Source organism: Trachurus trachurus (genome assembly GCF_905171665.1).
Source record: "Trachurus trachurus genome assembly, chromosome: 20".
In the NCBI taxonomy this organism is placed as follows: Eukaryota; Metazoa; Chordata; class Actinopteri; order Carangiformes; family Carangidae; genus Trachurus; species Trachurus trachurus.
Genome location: NC_139911.1, coordinates 16737073 through 16762794, shown reverse-complemented (window position 1 = coordinate 16762794; position 25722 = coordinate 16737073). Strand labels below are relative to the sequence as shown.

The 25722-nt window shown below is 41.8% G+C and overlaps 1 protein-coding gene across 1 annotated transcript in view; it reads left to right on the top strand.

Annotated features, from left to right (window-relative positions):
* LOC311003356 (cadherin-20-like) overlaps positions 1–24270 on the top strand; it is a gene marked incomplete at both ends in the record, with an annotated part of 29463 nt that extends 5193 nt beyond the window's left edge. Inside the window, 9 exons of the mRNA XM_083995092.1 lie at positions 1501–1620; positions 6227–6394; positions 7865–8052; positions 8892–9145; positions 13713–13849; positions 15523–15644; positions 16118–16235; positions 21075–21326; positions 23750–24270. Of these exons, the coding sequence (XP_083851218.1) occupies positions 1501–1620; positions 6227–6394; positions 7865–8052; positions 8892–9145; positions 13713–13849; positions 15523–15644; positions 16118–16235; positions 21075–21326; positions 23750–24270 (1880 nt within the window). The remainder of the gene's footprint in view (positions 1–1500; positions 1621–6226; positions 6395–7864; positions 8053–8891; positions 9146–13712; positions 13850–15522; positions 15645–16117; positions 16236–21074; positions 21327–23749) is intronic.
* Between the last annotated feature and the right edge of the window lie 1452 nt (positions 24271–25722).

Below are 25722 nucleotides of genomic sequence, written 5' to 3'. Positions count from 1 at the left end.
GTGTAAATATTTAATGTTATCATAAGAAAATATGGTAAGACTTTATTTTACGCCTATCTCTATAACGCATTATAACCAGACATATAATGAGTTATAATGCAGTTATAGAACTATAGTTATAAACACTCATAAATGATCATAATGCTTTATAACAATAATCATAACACACTATAAAGCATTTTATCATGACTTAAGGTCAGGTATTATAAGACGTTATAATTGTTAGTAACTCGCTGACAATGCCCACATTGATAATGCATTATAAATATAGTTATAATGTGTTATAATTGTCTTATAAACGTGTATAACTATAATTATAAACACTCATAAATTATCACTTATAACAATAAGCATAACACATTATAGAGCATTATAACTCTATTATAGTACTTGACCTTATAAGCCATTAAAAAATGCTGATATGGGGCGGTGCGTGGCGCAATGGGTAAAGCGGCCGCCCCATGTAGAGGCTACAGTCCTCACCGCAGGCGGCCCCGGTTCGAATCCCGCATCGGGCAGCCCTTTCCTGCATGTCATTCCCCCTTTCTGCCTCCCCCTTTCCTGTCTATCTCTACTGTGTGCTATCGAATAAAAGGCAAAAAGCCACAAAATATACTTTAAAAAAAAAAATGCTGATATGATGTGAATATGATGTGTTATGCTTATTGTTATAAAGTCTTATGATAATTTATGAGTTTTTATAATGATAGTTATACACATTTGTAAGCCAATTATAACACATTCTAACTATTTATAATGCATTATTGATGTGAGCATTGTCAGCAAGTTACTAACAATTATAACGTATAATACCTGACCTTATAAGTCACGATAAAATGCTTTATAGCGTGTTATGATTATTGTTATAAAGCATTATGATCATTTATGTGTGTTTATAACTATAGTTATACAGTGCTATAACTGCATTATTACTCAAGTATGGTTATAATGCGTTATAGAGACAGGTGTCAAATAATGTGTTACAGAAAAGATAAATATCTCACTTTCGTTCACGTTCACAACACGAGGTGGTGGGGTGAGTGACCACGCCCACTTAGGAGATAGGAAGTGTATACCATTTCATATCATTGAAGCAGCTTGTCATGGGGTATATTGATAGTAATTGAATATCTTTGGTATAGGAGATGGAGAGGCGAAACAGATGGGCCCAACTGTTGCTTGTGCATGTTTGTGGGGATTGTTTTGAAGGGAGCGAACAATAGCAAAGTACATAACAGCCCTGCAGAGTTAGCACTGCCACTTGTTCTTACAGGCTCGTCTCCATCTGCTTCATTCACTATTCATAAACCTGCTTTTGAAGCAAATAAGCGTAGCCCGCTCCTGGAGCTGCTCCAGTTGGGGGGAAAAAAAGCAACACAAAATGATTTCTTTGATTAACATGTTGATTGTGATGTGATGGCTGATCGCTTATCCTCCCTTCTGCACCGATTCTCCTTCCGCCTGCTCCTCCTCCTCACCCTTGGCTCCGTTCGCACCCAGGAACATCTGTGATTCAGCTGACCGCCACGGACGCAGACGACCCCACGTATGGCAACAGCGCTCGCGTGGTCTACAGCATCCTGGAGGGCCAGCCTTACTTTTCAGTGGATGCCAAGACTGGTATGACTGCACTCTCTAAAATTGTGCTTTTATCCATTATACATATAGAATCTGATGGATTTCAAACTCCTAAACTGGCTCCTAAAGAGTATGATGTCAGATGATGTGATATCATTGACAAAATCAACACTTTCGGATAGAATCTGTGAACACCTGACAGATGCCATTAATTCCCCACCTTTGTTTCTGATACACAATGTAACAGCACCACAATCTGATTTTAGCTGTCCACACTTTGTAAGCTCTTGAGTATAGCAGCCGGCGCTGAATGTGGGAATCTCAGCGTGGCTGCTGTTGTTGCTATGAGACTGCCAAACACTTGTCTGAAACACTGCGCTCTTATGTTGCGACTTGCAGTATTTCAAACTCCTGGCACTCCAGAAAAACTCAGCTCAAAGTGTGACTTCTCTGTTGAAAACGAGGACACCATAAGACAGGCGGCCCCCACCCGCGCCGAAAGCAATCGAGTTGGTTGTAGAAACTTTTTCCCACAGCTTCAAAGAGATTTACGTCAGTCACCATACGGATTTAAAGGGCTATGGTTGTGATTTTTCAAACGATTTTGGCCTGTTTATTGTACATCAGGCATCATTTTTACATTGCTGCCGATCATTCAACGAACAGCCTTCAGCCAGCGCTGATTTCCACGCATGTCTGTTTTTTAATGAAATATATTGAGACGGTGAACTTTAAATCTCTTTATGTCACAATGTCATTAAAGAAAGAGTGTGACAGTTTGCAGATTTGCTCTTCTCAAGATATCTAGAAGAGAAGGTCAAGCAACCGCATGTCCGTGCATCGTGTTCATATCTATGGCCATGAGGCAGTTAGCTTAGCTTCGAATAAAGACTTCTTTGTTAGATTCATAAAAAGAGGTTCTATTTTTGAATGATCCACTTGTTTCCACCAGTCTTTATGCTATGCAAGGCTCATTGCTTCCTCGATCTTGCTTTATTCTTAGTACAGACATAAGACTAGTGTTGTTTTCCTCATCTAACTCTGTACAATAATACTGCTCCTTGAAAAAGTGATTGAATGACTGAAACCTTTATTTATTCAGAGGAGATCAACAAAACAGCAGGTTTATTGTCAAGGAATAGAAAAGCAGATTGGCTTTCTTCACAGTTTGGTGTGGAAGAATTTGACTGGCTCGCACGCTGCCATGACCGCAAACTCATCCAACATCTTTGAGATGAACTGGAACGTGGACTGAGAGCCAGGCCCTGCCAGCTTATATCATCTCATTATAACGCTTTTGTGCCAGAACAGGAACAAATGCTCCCAGCCAGGTTCAATATGTGGAGGAAAGACTTGAGATCAGCGGGAGTGGAGGCTAATATAGCAACACATAAGTGGCTGTAGTTTTCAAATAAGGTGTTAATCAGTCGCATAGGGTGTATTGCTCAGGTGTCCAGATACTTTTGCATGTGTCGTATAACATGTAAAAGCAAAGCGGTAGGAATAAAGCAAGAACTATGCAAGATTTTCACCTGTATTAGGTTTAAAATTTTAAACACCTTAGGGGTAATTGTGATGTTTAAATGACCATAGCGTCTCTTGGCCCGAAAACCAATCTTGCAAGATCAGCGCCTCCGAACCGGTGTCCCAGCTCTTGTCTCTGCGGCACGCAACACAAACACACCCCATAATCTTTTGTTTATGGCATAAGACTACATATACTGTACAGTGGCATGCAAAAGTTTGGGCACCCCTGGTCAAAATTTCTGTTAATGTGAACAGTTACGGATAACACATTCCCTTTACATTTTATACTATATATATATATATATATATATTTTTTTTTTTTTTTTTTTTTTTTTTTTTTTTTTCATCTTTTACATTTTCAAAATGACAGAAAAGGAATAGGGCCCTCAGCAGAGGTTTGGCCACCCTGCATAGTTATACCTAGTCGCCCCCCCCTTTAGAAACTATCACAGTGTGTAAATAGTAAATAGCTTGTCTGATACCTTGGTCATAGTTATCTGAGAGCACAAGTCTCCTGGGTTTCCCATTCTTTTGCAGGCTGCTGCTTTGTTTCCCCTTTTCACTCTGAAATTGTAGAAAACAAAAACAGTGCACTGATCAAATATTTCAAAAGAGTGTTTCATGTTTAATGTTATGCCTTTTGGAGATCATTTCATCTTCCACTTACTGAACTGTTCACATTAACAGAAATTTTGACCAGGGGTGCCTAAACATTTGCATGTCACTGTATATATCATAAAACATTATCCACTGTTTCATGGATTGCCTTCTCGTCAGCTTTGCTGACAACAAATGCACATGGCCATGGGTAGGGTTAGCAGAAATAGCGAAAAGCGACCGGACTTGCATAGTTCCCCTTTAAAATGTGCAAAAATACAGCTAAAACTGCTTTTTGACATTAAGTGCAATGCAACATAACTTAACTATAACATTGCATTACCTGGTAATCGCAGTCACAGCTCAAGCAACCACATCCAGAAATCCATTAGCTTCCTAAAAGCAGACAGTCGCTGGCCATTGTTTACTACAGCTGCCTCATTTCCTTGTTTGTCAGCACTGAAATCTGTTGCCAAACCTCTCAGGCTGCTCTGCCCATCAGCTGCCAGTCAGACCGCTGCTGCTGTAGGTTCATCCATCACGGAAACACAAGTGGCTCTACAGCTATCAGACATATCCATCCACAGCTATAAGCGCAGCAGTCAGGGTCTTTTTATTGCTGCAGAACACAATGTAAAACTTAAATACAAGTAGCTCACAGCTCTTATATCGCATTTCTTTTCTGACTAAAATAATTTTTGACCTTGATCAGTTTCTGCTGCTTATGGATGTCTTTGGTAATAGTACACTATTATGTCCTGTGTTGTACTGCAATGTACCGATGGAATCCAGACCACAGAAAGACTGAGCTGTTAGAATCAAACATCCTTGAAAGTTGAGTGCTGGGTCATATGTACAGCTGTACTTGTTACTGTGAAACCTGCCTTTACCTGAGGGAAATCAAGGAGTAGCTTTCTCCTCTGCCCACAGCCTCCGCTGAACCAGTATGGCTGGTTGATGTAAGTCTTACATGTAACAACGGACACTGCTCTGTCAAATTTGTTCAATTATTTTTTCAATTTTTCCGAACCATCAGAGTCTTAAATTTTATAAATGCCTGGCCATTGGAGGCTAACTTCTGGAAGCAACAGTCCTTCACCTCACTTTCACTCTTCAGTCAAAGTTTGGATTTGCTTATTGTGGATGCAAGGATGCACCCACCGCCACAAGTATTGATCTTTCCTTTTATCCCGTCATGCTGCCATCACAGCGATCCTTTCCCCCATCTTAGCTCTTTGACATGCAAACATAAATCTATGGTTAAAAACTTGATTATAAGTGTATGAGAGCACGGTGTTGGCTGCAGAAATCTCCAAATCCCTTCAAAGTAATGGAGGTACTCGGGCAGAACATTGATTTTAGGGTCTGTGGTTTGATTCCCCATGCCAGGTGCCTTTGAGCAAGAAGACCCATCTGTTAATGTGAGGGGAAAATGTGCACAGTGTCCCAAAATGTCTAAAGCATGATGTTAAAGAAATCAGTAAACCAAAGTTAAAGGGATAGTTCAACATTTTGGCAAATTGGCCCATTGCCATAATCCCTATAGTTTTAGGAGTAGGCTTGTTACATTTAATTGTTGGTGCAAGCTATTTTTAGAGCGGTGGAGCAGAGCTGCAAGCTGCTCAGAGCTACGCTACGGAGGCTTATGGGATTTCTTGGTTTCCCTCATCAAACTCATCAAATACACAATCCAACAACTCCCAAATGCTCTCACATATTCACCACGCTATGAGATAATAATGGAATTTTTTGAGACAGAGTTGTTTTCAAGGCATGAATTTACCTCGAAAACAACTCTGTCTCATAACGTTCCGTTATTATCTCATAGCGTGGTGAATGTGCAGGTCATAACTTCTTTGGGGTTGTTTTGGAGTTGTTGGATTGTGTATTTGATGAGTTTGATGAGGGAAACCAAGAAATCCCAATAGCCTCCATAGCGTAGCTCTGAGCTGCTTGCGGCTCTGCTCCGCCGTTCTAAAAATAGCTTAACAAACCTACTCCTAAAACTATAGGGATTATGGCAATGGGCCAATTTGCCAAAATGTTGAACTATCCCTTTAAAGCAAAGGAACAAGAGGTGGAAAATGTTTAATGCATGTTGAACATGTATTTGTTTTTCCAGAAGTTATAGTAGATACTGTATATTTATCAGTACAGCTTTAAAAATGCAGTTTTTAATGAAATATTTGTTGCAAAACAAGCTTGAAAAAAACATGATTACGGTACGTCTGATTAAGAGTTTCAGAGACTAAAAAATGAGTAGAGAATCAGTCATGGAGAACAAAATGTTCCAACTGTGGCTAGTAGTAAGAAACTGAACCTTGTGGAAAAGGATGAGTTTTCCACAGATCTCCAATGTAAAGCTCTTGTCTGGCCCGTGGAGAGCGTTGACATTCCAGGCCAACATTGCTTAGACGCATGACCCTAATCTGTGTCACCAGTTTTCTGTCACTGACCTTTAATTCACCTCCCGTTTCTCCGTTTTGCCCTTTTCCCTTTCTCTTGGTTTCCCCTCCCTCCTCAGGCGTGGTCCGTGTGTCCCTGGCAGACATGGACCGGGAGACCAGGGAAAACTACACCGTGGTCATCCAGGCCAAGGACATGGGCGGCCAGCTGGGGGGGCTCGCCGGCACCACCACCGTCAACATCACGCTGGGCGACGTCAATGACAACCCGCCCATGTTTGACCAGAGTAAGCAACAGTCCACAGTCCTACTCTCCTGTCTTTTCCTCCACTTTAGATCACAGCGACCTTTTCTCATCCAAGCACAATGGAAATCAGTTAGACTGAGAATATAGTGCAGCCTGATGTAGATATACAGTAGGCTATATATAATATAACATGTTCAGTAATAAAGTAGATTGAATGAAAACCCAAAAATGATCAGGTATGACCCCCAAATTTCTAACTACTGTATGTATTGCACTGAGGCTGCAATAAAGTATTTTTTCATATTTATTATAGATTAGAAAATACTAGAAAACATTATCGACCCTTCATATTTAGTCTATGATTATATAAGACAAAGAAAACCAACATCTTCACATTAGTTGAGTTGGAATTGTTGGATGTTTGGTTAAATATATAAATTAGTTTATTTGTTTAGCAATAAAAACATCAGTTTTCTTTTCATTATTACATCTAAAAACAGGTACATTCAAGTAGTTGCAGTATTTGTTTTCCAATTTCGTGAAAAAATGTTGAGTATAGTTGAAGGATCATGAGCTTGCACTGAGTGTCCTATACCAATTTTCTGTGTGGAGATGTTTGTGGCTCAATGCAAAACCCTGCGATGACCCTGAGGTTTAGTTGTGTTTCAAAAAAGCAGCACGCTGTTTTGCTTCAGGGCGGATGAGTTATAGTTTCCAGTGTTCATCATTAAATGTGGGAAAAAGCAGCCGTGTGTATGCGCGCATTAACATGGGACTGTTTCTGTAAGGACGGCTCAGAAAACCGCACATCTCCTCATCCGCCCACGTCATCCGGCGTCTGAGCCGTTAGCCCCCTCTGCCCCCTGCCCCTCTGTCCACTTCTGGCCACCAGTCCCCAGTCATTTACCCCCCTGGCCTCCGACCTCCTCCTCTCAGCCACCAGTCGGCCCCATGCTGTCTCTTTGATTATCCCCATTCCTGCTCCTCTCATTACCGTTCCCCCTGAGGTCAGGGGTTGTCTAGCTGTCCATGGTCATTCCAGCCTGGTCGGCGGGTGGCTTCACTCCTAGACAAAGAAAACACCCGCCGCTGTTGCCGCCCCACTTCCACTTCCAACCACTGGTCTCCCGCCAATTAACGCCATCACTTCGATGGAACTTTGATCGGTTGTGAAGAGCTTCAGGGATTCCCCTCTGTCAAGCACAATGTGCAGGCATTTCACTTCGGACTGCAGGGAGCAGCGCAAATTGGGCAGCTGTCACCTCTTCTTTGAGGTTAAGCAGTAGATGAAATTCAAGCCAACCCTCGAGACCGTCTATAACCCAAGTGTGAGGTGTTTATGAAGCCATTCATTTTCAGCCTATACCTCAGATGTGATGCTGTGAGGAGGGAGGACGGCGGTGGAGCTGATGGAAGATGTTTGGCTCCCTCTAGAGGACGGAAGAGTAAAACAAATGGAAAAACATAAAGGTTCTGACAGGATGATCACTGTGTCCATGCATCCCCTCAGGGTTGTACCAGATGAGCGTCCCAGAGACGGCTCCGGTGGGTTCAGTGGTGGGTCGTATCTGGGCGAAGGACAGGGACATCGGGGTCAACGCTGAGATGAAGTACAGCATCATCGATGGAGACGGGAGAGACACCTTCGACATCAGCACCGACCCAACCAACCTATTTGGCATCATCACAGTGAAAAGGGTATGCTGGGAAACCGATCAATCATTTCTTATCTAATCACAGAGTTTTGGTGATAGGTGTTGTAGATCACGTTAACCATCTAGAAGACATCTGTAGCACACTTTTAGATCACTTACTTTGTTAGAACATATTTATTTGTACTCTACTTACTTTTTTTTCTTTTTCTTAATATATATCTTAAATTATGCTTTGAATATATATTTTATCTTTTTAAAATTGATAGGGAGAGATGCACCTAAATCTGTTGTGCTTGATCGCTCGATGAGGAAAGTTGAATTGAATTAAAGATCCTAAGCTTTAATAATTTATTCATTCATACAAGCACTTATTTAAGATACATTTCATATAAGAAAAATAAACAACTTATGTACAACTTTGATGCAAACCTTTAAAGCCTTTCTTTTTCACACAAAACGATCCATTGAAAAATCTGGCAGTTTTGCTTTTCTCTACAGTAATGCACCTTGTAAAGTGCTTTCAAGCCACATTTCATTCGTCTTTTGCTAAATCCAGCACTAAAGTAAATACTTTAAGCTTCAGGTCTTTGAAAATGCATCCCCTCACCTTTCAGCTGTTCCTCAGCAACCTGCTGTGGCATGTTACCTCCCCTGGTGATCTTTGACTTGACATTTGTACCCAGAGGCCTAATGTGTGTATATTACCTGTACACCTGCAGGTGCTTATTTCTTTGACAAACTGGCACCTACTTGTGTTATGTTTCTTGAACAACTTACCGGCTGAATCTTAGTCACCTTGCGATGAAAACTTCAGTCAAAGTGCATCAAAAGCTCAAAAAAACTGTCATCTGTTTAATGGCTTTGCGTGTGTCCACCTTCCAGCCGCTGAACTTCGAGGTCAAGCCCAGTTACACTCTGAAGGTGGAGGGTGCCAACACCAACCTGGACCCGGCCTACCACCAGCGCGGACCCTTCAAGGACGTCACCATTGTGCACGTGAGCGTGGAGGATGTGGACGAGCCGCCAATGTTTGACTTGCCGGCGTACTACATTGAGCTTCGGGAGGACGCCGAGATCGGGACCTTGGTGAAGATGGTGTCAGCGAGGGATCCTGATGCTGCCAACAACTCTGTGAGGTGAGTGAGACGATGAAACAACCCAGTCCTGGTTTCATATCAGTCAGGAAGTCCAACCAAGAAAAAACAATAAGTCATTAAGTAAGTGCTTTCATCAGAAAATGATCATATGGATATAACAACTCCTTCACAATAAGATACCAATAGCAGGACTATTAAATGTCATTATAATAATAGATCATTATGAAACAGATATGCCTATAAAATGAGTGTCAGTAATGTGATTCATACTTCATAAAGGTCAGGTGAAACTGAGACATGTCTGAACATGTTTTTCCTCTGTCTGGTAGAACGCTTCAGTAGCAGTACAGTGCCTTGAAAAAGACGTTCTACATTTTAATTAAGTGAAAGCACAAGAGTATTATCTGTTAAAAAAATGCCAATGATGTGAAAGATGCAACTGACTTTACTCTTCTAAAGACATTTCTATCCATAACAGATTTTTAAGATTTTTGAGAAATAGAATGAATGAATGAATGAATTACTGAATGAATGACTTTTATTATTGTCATCAACAAAGAAATAAGAAAAGAAACAGGGGTTCAAAACCATTATCCAAAAAAAGAAAAGGAAAATAATGCCAAGGTTCAGGAGAAATGAGAAATGAATTAAACTAAACTGACTAAATCAGAGGAAGATTTAATGAAGTCTTATTAGTATTATAACACTCAGAAGCTTATTGTCTGTTTTCAGACAGGAATAGTGGGGGTTTGATGTAATGTCACATAAGCCCCAGCAGGGGGCAGCATCACAACACATCACAACCAGAGCAGGGTACGACTGAAGGCTCCAGGGCGAAGCAACATGTGACGTGTGTTTGAGAGCTCCACTGATGGAGCTGAGGATGAAATGGGAAAATCACAGAATAATGAGAATTAGAAAACATCCAACAGTTGGTCAACATAGAGAGCAGAAGCCAGAGACTTTCACTTTTCCCTGTAATTGGAGAGTATGTTTTGTGTTCAGGCAGAACAGATGTTGCATGGTGGGTCGACTGTCCAGACTGCACCTCTCATAAACTAATTAGACATAAAGTCTTTAATTAGGCTATTAATCATCAGGAGGAATCAACGACTGCGGCAGCAAATGAGTGTTTCACACGGCACAGGCTGCACCCCGTCCCAGCTGGACCTTTCACAACCTCGGTTCAGGCTAAAAGCAGCACACAGGAAATGGATGTAGAGTGTGTGTTAAGTGTGTGTTTACACTCGGCTATTTAAGTGCTGTGTCCGAATTTCTTCCTCATTCAGTCCTTCACTGTTCCTCAGACACAAACACTTGATATTGAGAAAGTAATTCAGATTTGAATTGTGGGATTTTATGGACAGTGCGTTGTTTATTTCCTCACTGGAGAGCAATTTTGAGAGCAACACTCTTAGATAAATGAAATAGTAGAAACTACATGTAAATTCATGCTGGTTTGCTTGTGCTAGCTCCGGGTCAACCGAAGTATCCTAGAAGTGTCTCCTCAGCCAAGTCCTCCAGCTCCTCATGGAAGGATCCTGAGTGAGAATGTTTAATCCCTCCAACTTGCTCTGGGTTTACCAAGAGTCTCCCTTCAGTTGGACATGTCTGGACGACACCAGGAGACATACAAGAGGCAGCTGAATACATGAATATGAAGCTTGGAAAGAGCCAGAGAGAGAAAAAGAGCCAGAACCCGGCTCCTTTTCAAGCTCCTCATCCTGTTCATAAAGATTTGGGCTGATTATGAACGGAACGTGGGTGTGATGATTGATCAGATAGGTGTAAGGAAATCTCAGGGTTGTTACCTGATCAAAGGGTCAGTGGTTCAATTCCCGGCTTTTTCCTAATCTGTAAATCACAGTCTCAGATCTGATCCTTTTTAAACCATGTTTCATATTGAATGCTGAAAGCATTAACGTTATGTGAAATGAAACACTACATTTATGAACTGCATCCACGTTAAAGGAATAGTTCAACATTTTGGCATTGGCCATTGCCATAATCCCTATAGTTTTAGGAGTAGGTTTGTTACCTTTAATTGTCGGTGCAAGATATTTTTAGAACGGCGGAGCAGAGACATGTCCTTAGCAATATTGAGATAAGTGAACCTGTATGCGATAACAAGTTTGGTATTCCCAGTACAGTATGTCCCTGTGTTATACTATAGTCTGCCAGTGATGCTGTTTAGTCTGCCATTTATTAAAAAAAAAAAAAAAAAAGAGAGCGAGAGAGAGACTTCTGCCAAAAGTTCTGCCAAAAACTGATATTTCTGTCTGGTCACTGAGTCTACAAAATGTTTAATAAAATGTATTGTATTTATATCAGTTTTGGAATCTAAACTTCATCAAAAACCCTGACAGGAGTTTATATATTTCTCTTCCCTTCACTTCCAGCCATAGAAAATGTTTTTCAAACCTATCACACACCGTCCACAGCTCCTGGGTGGAAACCGCTGCTGTACGCTCTTTGATGTTTTAGTAACTCCAGTGATGACAATTTACTGAGGAACTCTCCTGGAGAGAGAGGAAGAGAGAGAGGGAGAGAGAGAGAACCACTGATGCAGCTAAAGCTCCAATCTGAATATCATGTTTCACTGAAATCCCCAGAGCTGGCAGCGTGCTCTGGCGGTGCATCAGTAAGAGATTTTCAAAAAGCCAGTTTGGAGAGTTGCGGCACAAGTGGCAGAAGAGCTGAGGAATCAGTTGAGGGTGAAGGTGAAGAGCTGAGGCCGGGTACTGCAGCAGCAGCAGCAGCAGCATCACAGGACAAATAAGGACAAAAAGCAGCAGCTGACCTTCAGTCTCTGTCTGTTTCATTTCCATTTTACATACTTCTCATCCTTTACCAACTGTAGCATGACTGGCATATATATCAGAGCCCACACACACACACACATTTTCTAACCTGCTGTTTCTCACATACACACATATATAGACTGCAGCCCCTCCTCATGCTGACTGTGGGAGGGGGTGATATTAATAGAAATCCTTCAGGGAGATCCTTGCCAGTCACAACTGTTCCCTGTCTGTCGCCGCTCAGTCCAACGCACACACACACACACACACACGCTGCATAACGGCCCCACAGACATGAACACGCACATACACACTACTGTTAGAGTGACTGTAGTACAACAGTGTGACAAAACCAGTGTCAGTGGTTTATTAAACACTGCAGATGGGATGGAGTTACATTAGTGAGTCATTTAAAGGCAGCAGCTTAAGGAGCTGGTTGCAAACCCCAGAACAGGCTGGTTAATGATGTTTCAGTGCAGTGGTTCCCAACCTTTTTTGGCTCGTAACCCCATTTTGACATCACAAATTTCTGGCGACCCCCGATCACGTCATGTGATATTTTTATATGCTGCATTTCATTTGAACTCGATTTTCTGTCAAGAAAGTGAAAGTATAGAATACAGTTGTTTAAGATTGTGTGTGATGGTTTTAATCATACATTTAAAAAGAATAATGATTAGTTAAGAGAATATTTCCATTAGTCATTTTTCTTATCAATTACTAGACATTTCAGGCGACCCCATTTGTATTCCAGGCGACCCCACATGGGGTCCCGACCCCAAGGTTGAAAAACACTGTGCGATGCATGTAATGGAAGTTATTATTGTTGTATGATTATTTTGTTGAGGATGATTTTAACTTTTAATTCTGAATCTTTCTCACTTTGCGGTTTTATTATGTTGTTGTTATTTTATAGTTGCTTTTGATATGTTTTATTCTTGTTGTACAGCACCTTGTAACTTGTTTCTGAAAGGTGCTATATAATTATTACAGTTATTATTATTATAATCAGCTTAGTCAGATGCACCCCACAACATCATCATGCTGCAAGAAATATATAATATGGAATCCTGTTGAGATCATTATAATTATCATGGGTGATATACAGATTATTGGTAGGTTGGTAGGATAATGCAGGTTATAAATTGGATTTTGACTTTTCTGTCAGTGATTTAGAAGCAGAAACCAGGTCTTGACTTTGTTTTTTTTTAAATGATTAAAAACATTAAATCAACTAAAGATGTGAATTAACTAATCAACTCCTCTTGGAGCTGATTTAGTTCTGACTCACATCCCCGCCTGCACCTCTTCCAGGAGAGGGCAGCTTCAGGTGAACTCAGTCCATGTGGGAACATATCATGGTTGCATAAACAGGTTTCTGCTCCACAGCCTGGAAGAGGATGTGCTCTACATTCTCCTCTGTGTGTGTGTTTGTGTGTGTGTTTGTGTGGCTGTTGTTGCATGTCGCTCTCAGAAGAGTGTTTTGGAAATCAGCCTGCGGTGGCAGGAGATGAGCCAGGGTGGCACACTGCAGGTCTGTGTATCCCCAGCATCGGTTTGGCAGAGGAGGCAGATACTCTGATTAAGCCTTATCTGCAGCCGCTCCTTCTTATTGTGCCCTCAGAAGCTGCCAGCCCGTCGCCTTATCGCACAGATACACACGCGCGTCGCATGCTTATATTGTGTGTGTGCAGATGGGTCGCCCTCAGATAGGATTACAAGATCCCAAAAAAACACACACACACACACAAAGGTTTTTACACTTCATGCAGCGCTGATATTTACGTGACATCCTGTGCCACCAGGTATTCCATCGAGAAGTCCAGCGACCCTGAGAAGTACTTCTACGTGGAGATCACTACCGGGTCACTGATGACGGTGCGTGCACTGGACCGAGAGGAGATCGGCTGGCACAACATCACAGTCCTCGCCATGGAGATGAGTACGTCACATGCACAGACACACAAACACAAACACAGACATGATCTTGACCTCATCAGGTTGTTGTGGTCTCTGTGTTGGCACCTGAAGAGCCTTATTTTGATTCACATGTCTTGTTTTGTTACATCAACAGTTTAGAATCCAAGGATTCTCAATTTACAGTGATTTTAAATTGAGAAATATAGGACATTCTTGAAACAAAAATAATCCCTGGCGTTAGTTGATTTATAAGAACTAAACTCCAGACAGCATCAGATGATGAGATGGAGATTTATTCTGTGTTTATACACAGAAAACAACCAGATGAGCGAATATACTTGCACAGATGCAGAAGCCGTGATTTTGGAAAACAGGCTCCTGCAGAGTTATGTAATGTAGAGCAGGAGATGCCCTACAGATCCACACACAGCTGGTAGCACCGAAAGTCACCTTCATGCTCCCTCCCTTTTGCTTTGTTTGTCTGTTTGTCTCTTTGTTTGTTAGACACACCTAAAAGGAGACGGTAATTGAATTAATGACTAATTAAATAAGTTCCTGGGTAGTGGCTAATTAAAGATGTGATGGAGATGAAGAGGTTGAGGGAGGTCAGAACAAAGCAGTTAAAGTAGCTGGAACAAAATAAAACTGATTAGAAACAATGGATTAGGCAAAAATAGTAAATATCTATGTATATATATTAAATATATTATATTTATTAAATTTAAAGTTGTGATTTGACGTAAAAACTCATAATATTTTGATATGAAGTTGTAATAATATGAGAAAATGCCCTATGGCGGAAGTTAAAATTTAGTTTTAAAATGTCATAATATCATGAGGAAAAATTTAAGGATTTAGGAGAATAGTCATCACACCACAATATAGTTGTTATTTTATTAAAGATTATTTTGTTCAAATGTAAAGAATAGGATATATCTTTCATGAAAAAAGTGTATAACTTGCAAAATATAGAATTAGCAGATGTTTAATGTGACATTTAGAAACACACTCCATGTGCATCCAAATGAGTCCAGAAGGAATTCAGTCATCATTCATTTTAATTTTTAAATCCACTGAAAACCCCCTCTCTCTGGAAAAAGTTGATTAAAACTTAGTCCCTTCATTTAGAACAAAGCTTTATTTTGATAAACCCAATCAATCAATATTCACATTTGCTTTGCTCTGTACTTTTCTAATAGATTTTTAAAAAGTGCTGATTTTACTTCATGTGGGTCAAACCTCAGATGTAACTGCTGCGCTTTCACCCGAGCTGGACATTAAACTACTTCACTCCGACCCTCAAACTCGCACACGTACACAGACGTTAGCATGAGACGGCTTGAGCTCCGACCTCCAGAGCCAAAGTCACGCCGGTGATGGATCGATCATGTGATGAAACCTGAGAAAGTAGTTACTGGCCACTAATTGCGCTTCTATTGCCTATTACACAGCTGGTTAAGGTATGCAAATTGCTGATTGGTAATGGAGAATAATAGAATTGTGATCTAAGCGTGAGAGGCCCCTAATGTGCCGCAGGCTCGCTGTAAATGAGGGGGAGATTAAGAGAGGCGCAAAGTGAGCTAAGCAGGTTCCCCAAAGAGTCATTTATCTGAGTCCATCGCTGCATCTTACAGCTTCTGACCAATTTGTGTTTACTGTATGTGTGTGTGTGTGTGTGTGTGTGTGTTCCCGCAGACAACCCAAGTCAGATCGCAAGTGTGTCTGTAGCTGTGAAGGTCATGGACGTGAATGATAATCCTCCCATGCTGACGCGCTACTTGGAGGCTTATGTGTGTGAAAACGCCAAAGCAGGGCAGGTAAGGAAACAAAATCATCTTATTCATTAATTTGATAAGGACAGTGATTGAAAAATGGGGAAAACAGTGAAGAATTTGTGATATATTCTTCTCCGCCACCTAAATCCTTTGAGAAAATACGTTCTTTTTTACTCCACTACATTTTTACAGTTATAGATTTGACACACAAAATGTTTTAGTCTCTAAAAGCATGCTGCATTGTAGTCATTCCTGATTTACTGATTGCTTGAGTTTATTCAATGCCAACAATCTGCATTGTAAAACAGCACTACGACTGTAAATCCTCACGGGAGCTGCAGCTGCTCCAATCTATATAATGAAATATGTTTATCATAGTGAGAGGAGGGATGTAAATATATTACACACTGATGAAAAGGCCCACGTTACGTAATATATTGCTTACACGGCCGCAGCTGAAGATGAATCAGTGACTTTTCCCCACCGGGCTCTGACTGTGTGTTGATGTAATCCAGCTGATCCAGACGGTGACAGCGGTGGATCCAGATGAGCCGCTGGGTGGACAACACTTCTACTACAGCCTGGCTCCGGAGGCCGCCAACAACCCCAACTTCACCCTGAGAGACAACCAAGGTAAAGAGCCAGTCCAGACGAGTCGGCTCCAGACAGTGACGCAGTTCAAGTTTGGCATTGTGTTTGTGTTTTGTGGGATCGTAGCTCTGAAGCCACACGTAGCATCAAAACATCATCTGTCTTCGCAGCACTTCTCCATATGGAAGATGATGCCTGAGGGGTGATGCAGCAGAGTCCCTTCATCATCCTCTATCACCACGCTCCCTCTGAGCTTCGGCTCCGTTCACTTTCTTTTCTGTTTTGCGCTGTAAACCACACAGCAGAGTTCCTCCGAGTTACTGTGTAGAGTTAATGTCAGCAACAGCGAGGGTTCCCACATGGTCACAACAGGGGTTCAGATATAAAACCCATTTTAGTGCTGTTAGAAAAAAAAGGAAACACAAGGTAATGTAAACAAAAATCATAGCAGCAGTTTTTTTTTTGTCTTTACTGTGTGCTAGTGTGTGACAAATGTAACACAGGTGACACAGTCCCATATGGTCTAGCGGTTAGGATTCCTGGTTTTCACCCAGGCGGCCCGGGTTCAATTCCCGGTATGGGAATTTATAGGTTTACCTTTGTGTGCAGTCTCAGAGTCAAGTTAATAGTTGTTCTCTGAATAGTGGCTCAGGTTGCCCTCCCCTCAGTACATAGGCTTCTAACACTGAGAAAATCCAAAATATTTCCACACACCTTTAATTGCTACTTGTAATTTATACACTAGGCTTGTGTTTTCTAATGACTCCTGTGCAGAATCAAACTTCCTCTATGTACTTGTGGTCTCATATGGTCTAGCGGTTAGGATTCCTGGTTTTCACCCAGGCGGCCCGGGTTCAACTCCCGGTATGGGAACTTATTCCTTTCTTCTCCATGTGTAACTGAATGCAAACAACTTAGGTTGATTTATCAAGTTGGTGGTTGTTTGCTTGTGTAGGGAAGGAAATATCTAGAGACATGTAACAGTATCTCCAACAGTATTCTGTCTTTGGTGTTGGGATGAGGTTTTCAAAGTAAAGTAATTATTTGATCTGACTCCATTTAAAAATAAGTAAATACCCAGTTAATAGTTAACCAGTTTCTATTCCACTCAGAGGTTAAGGGTGTAAGTGTTACCCAGTGAAACGTATCATATGACTAAAGACCTAATAGGTATCTGATAACAGATCTTTAACTACTAGAATAAGAATCTCAACAAGACAATATTAGAAATTGAGTGGTTAACATTCCAGATTATAGTGATGCACAAAGTGAACAAACTATAGCCAATAGTATCAATACTTAAGAAACAGATAATGCAACACACTCAATGTGTGGGAGCTAAGCAGATCAACTCAAATGTAAGGTCCTTGCTCTTTCCTTTAAATATCCAACCAGAACAAAGACACTTCTAAATCATGTATCAAATGAGATTTTGCATAGAGACACCATTCACATCTGGAGACTTTCAGTCATCAGGGGTCTTTTCACATGATAATGAACTACTTAATCCTTTGTACTTCTCACACTGGGACCACCATACATACAACGCTCCAAGTCAGGTAGCCAGGAGGTGTTAAGGAGACATTTTAGAGTGATGAGATACAGTCCCCAAATGGTGAGGAGTGAACCTAGGTGGTTGATAACCAAAAGGCATAATACACATTGTTTCAGGGACAACATTTCAGGGTGGGGGTCAGACTGTCTTACACTTGAAATACACTTACAGTAAATAGCTCAAGTGTTGTGTTACCCAGCTTCAGTGCAGTTGCCCAGTAAGAGGAACACCTCAAGATAATAGTCTGTCATCCCATATGGTCTAGCGGTTAGGATTCCTGGTTTTCACCCAGGCGGCCCGGGTTCAACTCCCGGTATGGGAACTTATTGATTTACCTCTGCATGAATAACAGCAATGCAGTCTTAGAGAAAAGTTAGAAAGTCAGTGGTTGTTGTCTTGAAATCCTCTTCAATAGACCATGATCTCAGCTATGATGTGTGTTCTACAAAGTGTTTTGACCCAAATGACCAGCCCCCCTCTCAGTATTGGGGCAGCCTTCCAACACTGAGAAAATTCAAAGTACTCTGACTTTGAGATTGTTGTTCTCTTGAAATCCACCTCAATAAATCATAGTCTGAAGTATGATGAACACATCCTGCGTTCTGCAGAACACCCAAAATCACTTCCCTCCCAACAACTTTCCAATATTGTGAGAAAATTTAAAGAACTTCCACAACTTCTATGAATCAAAGCCGTAGCTTCTGTCTAGTTGCTCTGGAGCAATGGTGCTGTGATCCCATATGGTCTAGCGGTTAGGATTCCTGGTTTTCACCCAGGCGGCCCGGGTTCAACTCCCGGTATGGGAACTTATGTCTTACCTCTGCGTAACCGTATACTCTAAGAGTCAGGTTTACAAATCAGTGTCTGTTCCAGCTTATTCCACTTCAAGTACGATCAACATGTGCTGTTCTCTGCAGGTTATAAATAGTAGACTTTATCCACTTGGCTATAGTTCCCTTCCCAGTATTGGAACAGGCTTTCAACATTACATAAATTCTAAGTAGCTACATCCACATTAAGGCTTTATGTAAATCTTGTTTTTTCTCATGACTATAGCTTCAAAGTTGCTCTGCGAGAGGAGCACCTCAAGAGACTGGTATATGGTCCCATGTGGTCTAGCGGTTAGGATTCCTGGTTTTCACCCAGGCGGCCCGGGTTCAACTATGGAGGGAATCTGTGTCTTACCTCTCTGTGTGTAACTCTATGTGTTCTTGGCATCAGATTAAAAAAGTATGATGAACACAATCTGCTCTGGAGATGACATGTCAAACCTTCCCCATACCTCCACGTTTAGACCTTCTTTGTTTTGCAGTGATTTTTTAAAATTTTCCTCATGACTCTTATGATGAATCAAAGCTTCAGTGCTGTTGCTCTGGCAGAGGAGCACCTCTATGGAAGTTGTGTGTAGTCCCATATGGTGTAGCGGTTAGGATTCCTGGTTTTCACCCAGGCGGCCCGGGTTCAACTCCCGGTATGGGAATTTATGAAATTACCTCATTCATTAGGGACAAGTTAAATCACTTGTTCCTCTCTTCAACTCCACCTTACCTGTGTGCGTAACTGTATAAAAGCAACTTCAGTGGGTCATAATCTATGAATGCACATTTTCTGTGTTCTGCAGGCTATGAATAGTGAACTTTATCCATGTGATTATGGTTCTCCTCCCAGTAATGCAGGACTTCCACATCAAGTCTTGTAACTTTGTGCACAAATCATGTTGCTCTGGCAAAGGAGCACCTCTATGCAGGTAGTGTGTAATCCCATATGGTCTAGCGGTTAGGATTCCTGGTTTTCACCCAGGCGGCTCGGGTTCAACTGGGAACTGTTGTTTGCAAGACTTCCATTCAACCATTGATTGTATCACCACAACCTGTACCACTCAAAAAGGCCATTTGCATTGCCAACTACAATACAGCATACTTGTATATGAAGTTGGCAACTGCACCGATAATCTATTTGGCTTTACTCTACATTTGAGCATCGGCTAGTAGCTTAATTATCCATATGGTCTACTCTAGCAGATAGGATCCCTGGTTTTCACCCAGTGGCCCGGGTTCAACTCCCAGTGTGGGAACTCTTGTTGAAGCTTTATAAATACATCACAGGGAGACTGACTTCTGCAGGAACCCTCTGTTATGATAGTTATCAAGGTTAAAAATGGAGATTTAAGGACCTGTTTACATTCAACAAATAATGAATAAATGGTTGTTGTAGTCTCTGATAGACTGGCGACCTGTCCAGGATGTACCCCACCCTCACCCTACATCAACTGGGATTGGCTCCAGCTCCCAAGCACTCCTGCACAGATAAACTGTGTAGACAATAGATGGTTGTTGAAGTTGGAAATACATAAATATTAGCTGGAATGAAGATAATATAGAGTACAGTTAAATCCCAGGGGGTTATCAGAAATGTTGCACATAGGCATTTAGTCAACTAACTAAAGTATTTTTAAAGGGATAGTTTAACATTTTGGCAAATTGGCCCATCGCCATAATCCCTATAGTCATAGCAGTAGGTTTGTTACCTGTAATTGTTGGTACAAGCTATATTTAGAATTTTACAAGACAGAGTTGTTTTCGAGGCAAATGCAGAGACTGCTTGCAAAGAAACTGCCCCCGATGGGAACGCGCATCAGAGGTTTTGCACGAAAACAACTCTGTCTTGTAACGTTCCATTATTATCTCATAGCGTGGTGAATTTGCAGGTCACAACTTGTCCACAAGAGCGTGTTGGAGTTGTTGGATTGTGTATTTGATGAGTTTGATGAGGGAAACCAAGAAATCCCATCCGTAGCATAGCTCTGAGCAGCTAGTGGCTCTGCTCTGCCGTTCTAAAAATTAAAGGTAACAAACCTACTGCTATGACTAGGGATTATGGCAATGGGTGAAATGCCAAAATGTTGCACTATCCCTTTAACAGCCTGTAACACAGCATCAACCAGGAAGAATATAAATTCTCTATGTGACGCCATACAATAGAGATGAAGTTGATTTTGATTGCGAGACTCCTCAGAGCTGGTTTTATAAGTTGACAGTATGTGTCAGAATAACAAGCAGTGAGGAATCGCTGTTAAAATGCTCGGTGTAACAACTTCAATCATCACCTCATCTTCGAAGCTGTACAAATGTTCAGTTCACAGCATCCCTTACATCTACCATGACCGTGCTCATCCCACCACAACCTGTAATTGTGGACATATACTGCTTCTACCCTGTTATCTGTAAAAGGCAGCCATTGCAGCACCAGTGATCTGAGCTCAGCAGACTCCCAAACGTCTCAGTGTGTTAACTCAACCTTTCCCTGACCTCTTTGTCTCTTTCTAGACAACACAGCATGGATCTTGACCCGACGCGGAGGCTGGTCACAGCAGGACCAGACCGTGTTCTACTTGCCCATCTTTATCTCCGACGGCGAGCAGCCGGTCCAGACCAGCACCAGCACGCTGACCATCCGAGTATGCAGCTGCGACCACGAGGGCAACGTCATGTCATGCAACGCCGAGGCCTACAGCCTGCCCGCCAGCCTCAGCAGAGGAGCCCTCATCGCCATCCTGGCCTGTATCTTCGTCCTGCTGGGTGAGTTGTGATGTGCCGCTGTGTCAGTGTGCAGAGAGGAGCCAACCGGCCTTTTTGTCATGTATTGATATTTAATCTGATTCAGAGTCAGACAAAACCTCAAACAGCAAACACGGCTCCTGCAGGTTTCAAAATGCCTGAAAAAGATTCAAGCACTTAGGAAATAACCAGAGGCTGTCAAGAATTCTTTTTTTTTTTCTTTTTACATTTCTTACTTTGTGGAATGACCAAAAAGGACGTATTAAAATTAATTATTTGTAAGAAAGCTTAGACCCCTGCAGAAACCCTGCTGTCAGGACCAGCCTTTCAAACAATGACAAAAGTGAGTGAGGCTCAGAATGAAGACAAAAAAATAAGTGATTTATTTGAAAATAGAAGAGTTAATGGGATGTGGTCACAAGTTAATTCAATGGTGAATGTGAAAAGAATGCCAGAAAACACCAGGACCAAGACCAGTTATTTCCAGACTCAGCTGATCAAAGGACCTGCTGCATGAGAAGAATAGAAAACTAAAACAGAAGCTAAAGAAAGATGAGTCGACTGTCAGACCTGGCTTTAATCCATCCCTTACATGTTTGATTTTGTGTTTTTGTTTTCAAAAATGTGAAAGCAGTCACCTTCCATATTAAACTCATCACTCAATTTGGGTTTTATCAGATTTTAATTAGATTTTCTCAAAGGCCAAGAACAAGTGTGTCATGTCAGGGCTGGATACATTTTGTTTTTAGGTTGTTAATCTATCTGCCTTATCTCAGTAACAACTTGAGAAAACGTCTTTAAAATTGGCACAAACATTCACTTGGATTCAAGGATGGACTCATAGGAATTTGACTGTCATAGGTCAAAGGTCACTGTCACTGCAAAACTTCAAAACTAACAAAGATACAAACACTTATTATTGGCTAAGACTCTGGATGAACAGGGATGTAACCTGAAACTAGTAGCGTAGGCAGGCAACTCTGACAGTTTTACCTTTTTTTCACTGGGTTGAGTCTCACATATTGAAAAACATTATATAATTGAAGAAGAAATACTGACAAGTCACTGTAATGATTCAGATGTGGATGTAATGATGAAAATGTCTGATATGACTATGTCCGTGAGATGTTTGGCGGGTTCCCCTCGAACAGCAGCACAACCAGTGATATGTGAGAGTTTAGGTGAAACCACTAAATAACACGTATAGGTGGATCCCCTCCTCTGAAATCAGAATTATTACGTCTCTTCGACACAGTGAGCTCACACTCGGAGCAGCCAAAGATGTTTTAAGTTAATTTATTGCTCCCTCCCTCCCAGCGGAGCAGAGTGAGTCAACGTGCTGAGCCGTCCCGCTCACAGTCACCAGTCTGCAGGGAGAGATAAAGTGGGTTCACATCAGCATCCAAAGGGGAAAAGACAGTGTGATGCCACAGGGCAGCCGGTGCTAATGAACGCTAGACTTTTGCCAGGATGCAAAAAGAAAGCCGTATTTAATCCTGCACCAATCGTGTCACACTAGGAGATGCCTTATAGCTGTTTCTGCTTCTCACGCTCCTGCAGTGTGTCTCTTCTACTTCCCTGTGTTTCACATCCCTCTTCTATCTTGTTCTCATGTTGTGAGCAAGTTTGCAGAAATAAGCCAGTAACTTCTCATCTAATAAAATGCCCTAAAAACATTCATACTCACCAGTCCAGCACAGTTTATGTTTACAGTCAACCTCAAAGTTGATTTGTTTTCACTTTTGAGGAAGTATCATATATACTGAAGATGAGGCCGCCTCCTCCCTGGTCTCTGTTTTTTTTTTTTTCTTTTCACTTCACAACAATTAAAAATACAGTCTGACCAGGAAAATTCTGTATTAATTTTTCATGTATCTTGATAAGATAAGATGAGATAATCCTTTATTCGTCCTACAGGGACAGTGGGGACAATAGCAAAGAAATGTATAGCACAGAAAATAAATACCAAATAGCAACAGCAGCAAAAAGAAAGCAGTATTTGTAATAGAGAATGATTAATGAATAATAAGGAGAAGAAAAATATATATATATATATATATATATATACTCAATTAAGCATTTTGTCCAAATCAATAAATACAAACAAGGCATGTTTAGAATGATATAGATTTTCTTCTTGCGATGTTGGATGGTGGACTGTTGGATGGTGTGGACTGGTTTGGGGGCGTGGCTGAGACTGTTGTGACATCACAAAGTTACAGAAGTCCTGATGGCATGTTTTAAAGCTCCGTTTTTTTTAATACAAGCTGTGTGTATTTCTCTGTGGACTGAGCCTTTAACACTTTCACAGTATTAATATAAAAGTTAGACCCAGACGAATATATAAACAGCTTCATAAGATATTGTTATTCCACAATAAAGTTGTTTTGTAGAAGACTAGACTCTACAGTACATTGATTGTTTTATTTTTTTCTTTACAACAGTGATGATCCTGCTGATGCTTTCCCTGCGGACTCATCGTAAAAAGCCCTACCTGTGTGACGAGGAGGAGAACGTCCACGAGAACATCGTGCGCTACGACGACGAGGGCGGCGGCGAGGAGGACACCGAGGCCTTCGACATCGCCGCCATGTGGAACCCCCGCGAGGCGCACCACCACCTGGGCAAGATGAGACAGGACATGCTGCCGGAGATCGAAAGCCTGTCGCGTTACGTCCCGCAGGCGTGCGTGATGGGCGGCGGCGGCGGGGACAGTAACGTCCACGGGTACGTGCTGGCCAAGCTCCTGGAGGCCGACATGGACCCGTGCGCCCCGCCCTACGACTCCCTGCAGACCTACGCCTACGAGGGCGAGGGCTCGGTCGCAGAGTCGCTCAGCTCGCTACAGTCGGGGACCTCGAACACCGACCACGAGTACGACTATCTCAACGAGTGGGGACCTCGTTTCAAAAAGCTCGCCGAGATGTACGGCGTGCTGGAGACAAACAGTCCTCCCATGTGGTAGGACTCCAGAACCTTTGCATTTTTAATCTCAAACAAACTAGACCGACAAAACCAGACGAAAAAGAGAGACAAAAACAAATCAGAGAGGTGACAAACAATGTGTGAGGAAGAAACAATAAAGCCAGGATCTGCTTACGTCCACATCCATGACTGTTAGCACTTGAATTCCTGCCGAAGCCTCAATTCTCTACAGCTTTGGAGGCCTGAGATACCCACAGCAGCAGCAGCAGCAGCGGCGACGGTGGCGGCGGCGGCAGCAGCAGTAGTTGTGAGCTGGTTTTTAAATCTCCCCCAGAGGTGGGGCTTCAGAGACGGGCTGGATTGGCAGCCTCACGGGGCCCCGCAAAAGGAACGGCTTCAAAGCACATGTTAACTCCCCCGCCTGACCCAGCCACAGGCAGAGCCCCTTTGGTTCAAAGTGCTGAGCGATTTATGCCAGAGATGAAAAAACAAGAGAGCGGGGGCTACGTTACTCACAGCAGCACAGGAGACAAACTCTGAAATGCTGAGCCTCTGTTTTTGAGTCGGGTGCTTTTTAGCCACAACGCAGACGGACAAAAAAGTGAGGCGTCATCGCTGCAATCGGGGGGGGGGCGTGCTGTTCTTTTTCTGTTTCATCTGTGGGAGGTCTTAATTTATTTCTTTGTTTCATGTGCTGTATTTATATTTTTTGCTAACTTATTTGGGTACTTTAAACCAACCCTGTACTTAAAAACTGCCGCTATATGAGGAAAATCTTTGAAAGATCACATATTTGTTGTAACATACATGATGTAACTGCCCTTGTTTTCAGTCTATGTGAGAAAAAAAAAGTTTTCCATGCATCTCCGAATGTCGCTAACATGCGCGGGAGATGATGCTGTAATCCCATGTGGGCTGTTTTCCGAGTTGAGATGTTTATTGTATTATTGTTTTTGTATCATCCGTAGCTCTCTGTATTGTAGCAGTTCTTTTTTTGTCCCCAAAAACACAAAGCAGTTAAACCATTCAAGAGGAGAGAGTGGGAAGCCATTTCCTTTTGAAAAAAAGATCTTTAGATGGACCTTGCGGTCAAAATTTTACCCAAGATGCATCCCTGTACCTGGATGAGCACATGACCGAGTCGCCTTTCATTTCGGATCCACCGCCGTGCCAACAAGAGTCCGACAGCAGCGAGGCTTGATCTGTCCTTTTAGAGATACTGTGTTTGTTTGTTTTTCCTGCCACCACACAGACGTGGCTTAATCCTCCATGAATCCTGTGGACTACAGAGACACTGATAATCTGCATTAAGTGCCAAATGTAAAAAGGACAAAAAAAAGACACTTTGGGAAGTAAAAAAAAGAAAGAAAAGAAAAACAATAAATGAAAATGCGCAAAACACAAACACCAAAAGACAAAAGGATTTTACGAAGTTGAAGGGAATTGATGATGGTACATTTTGATAATTGGACCGGGTGGAAGTTTTACTTGA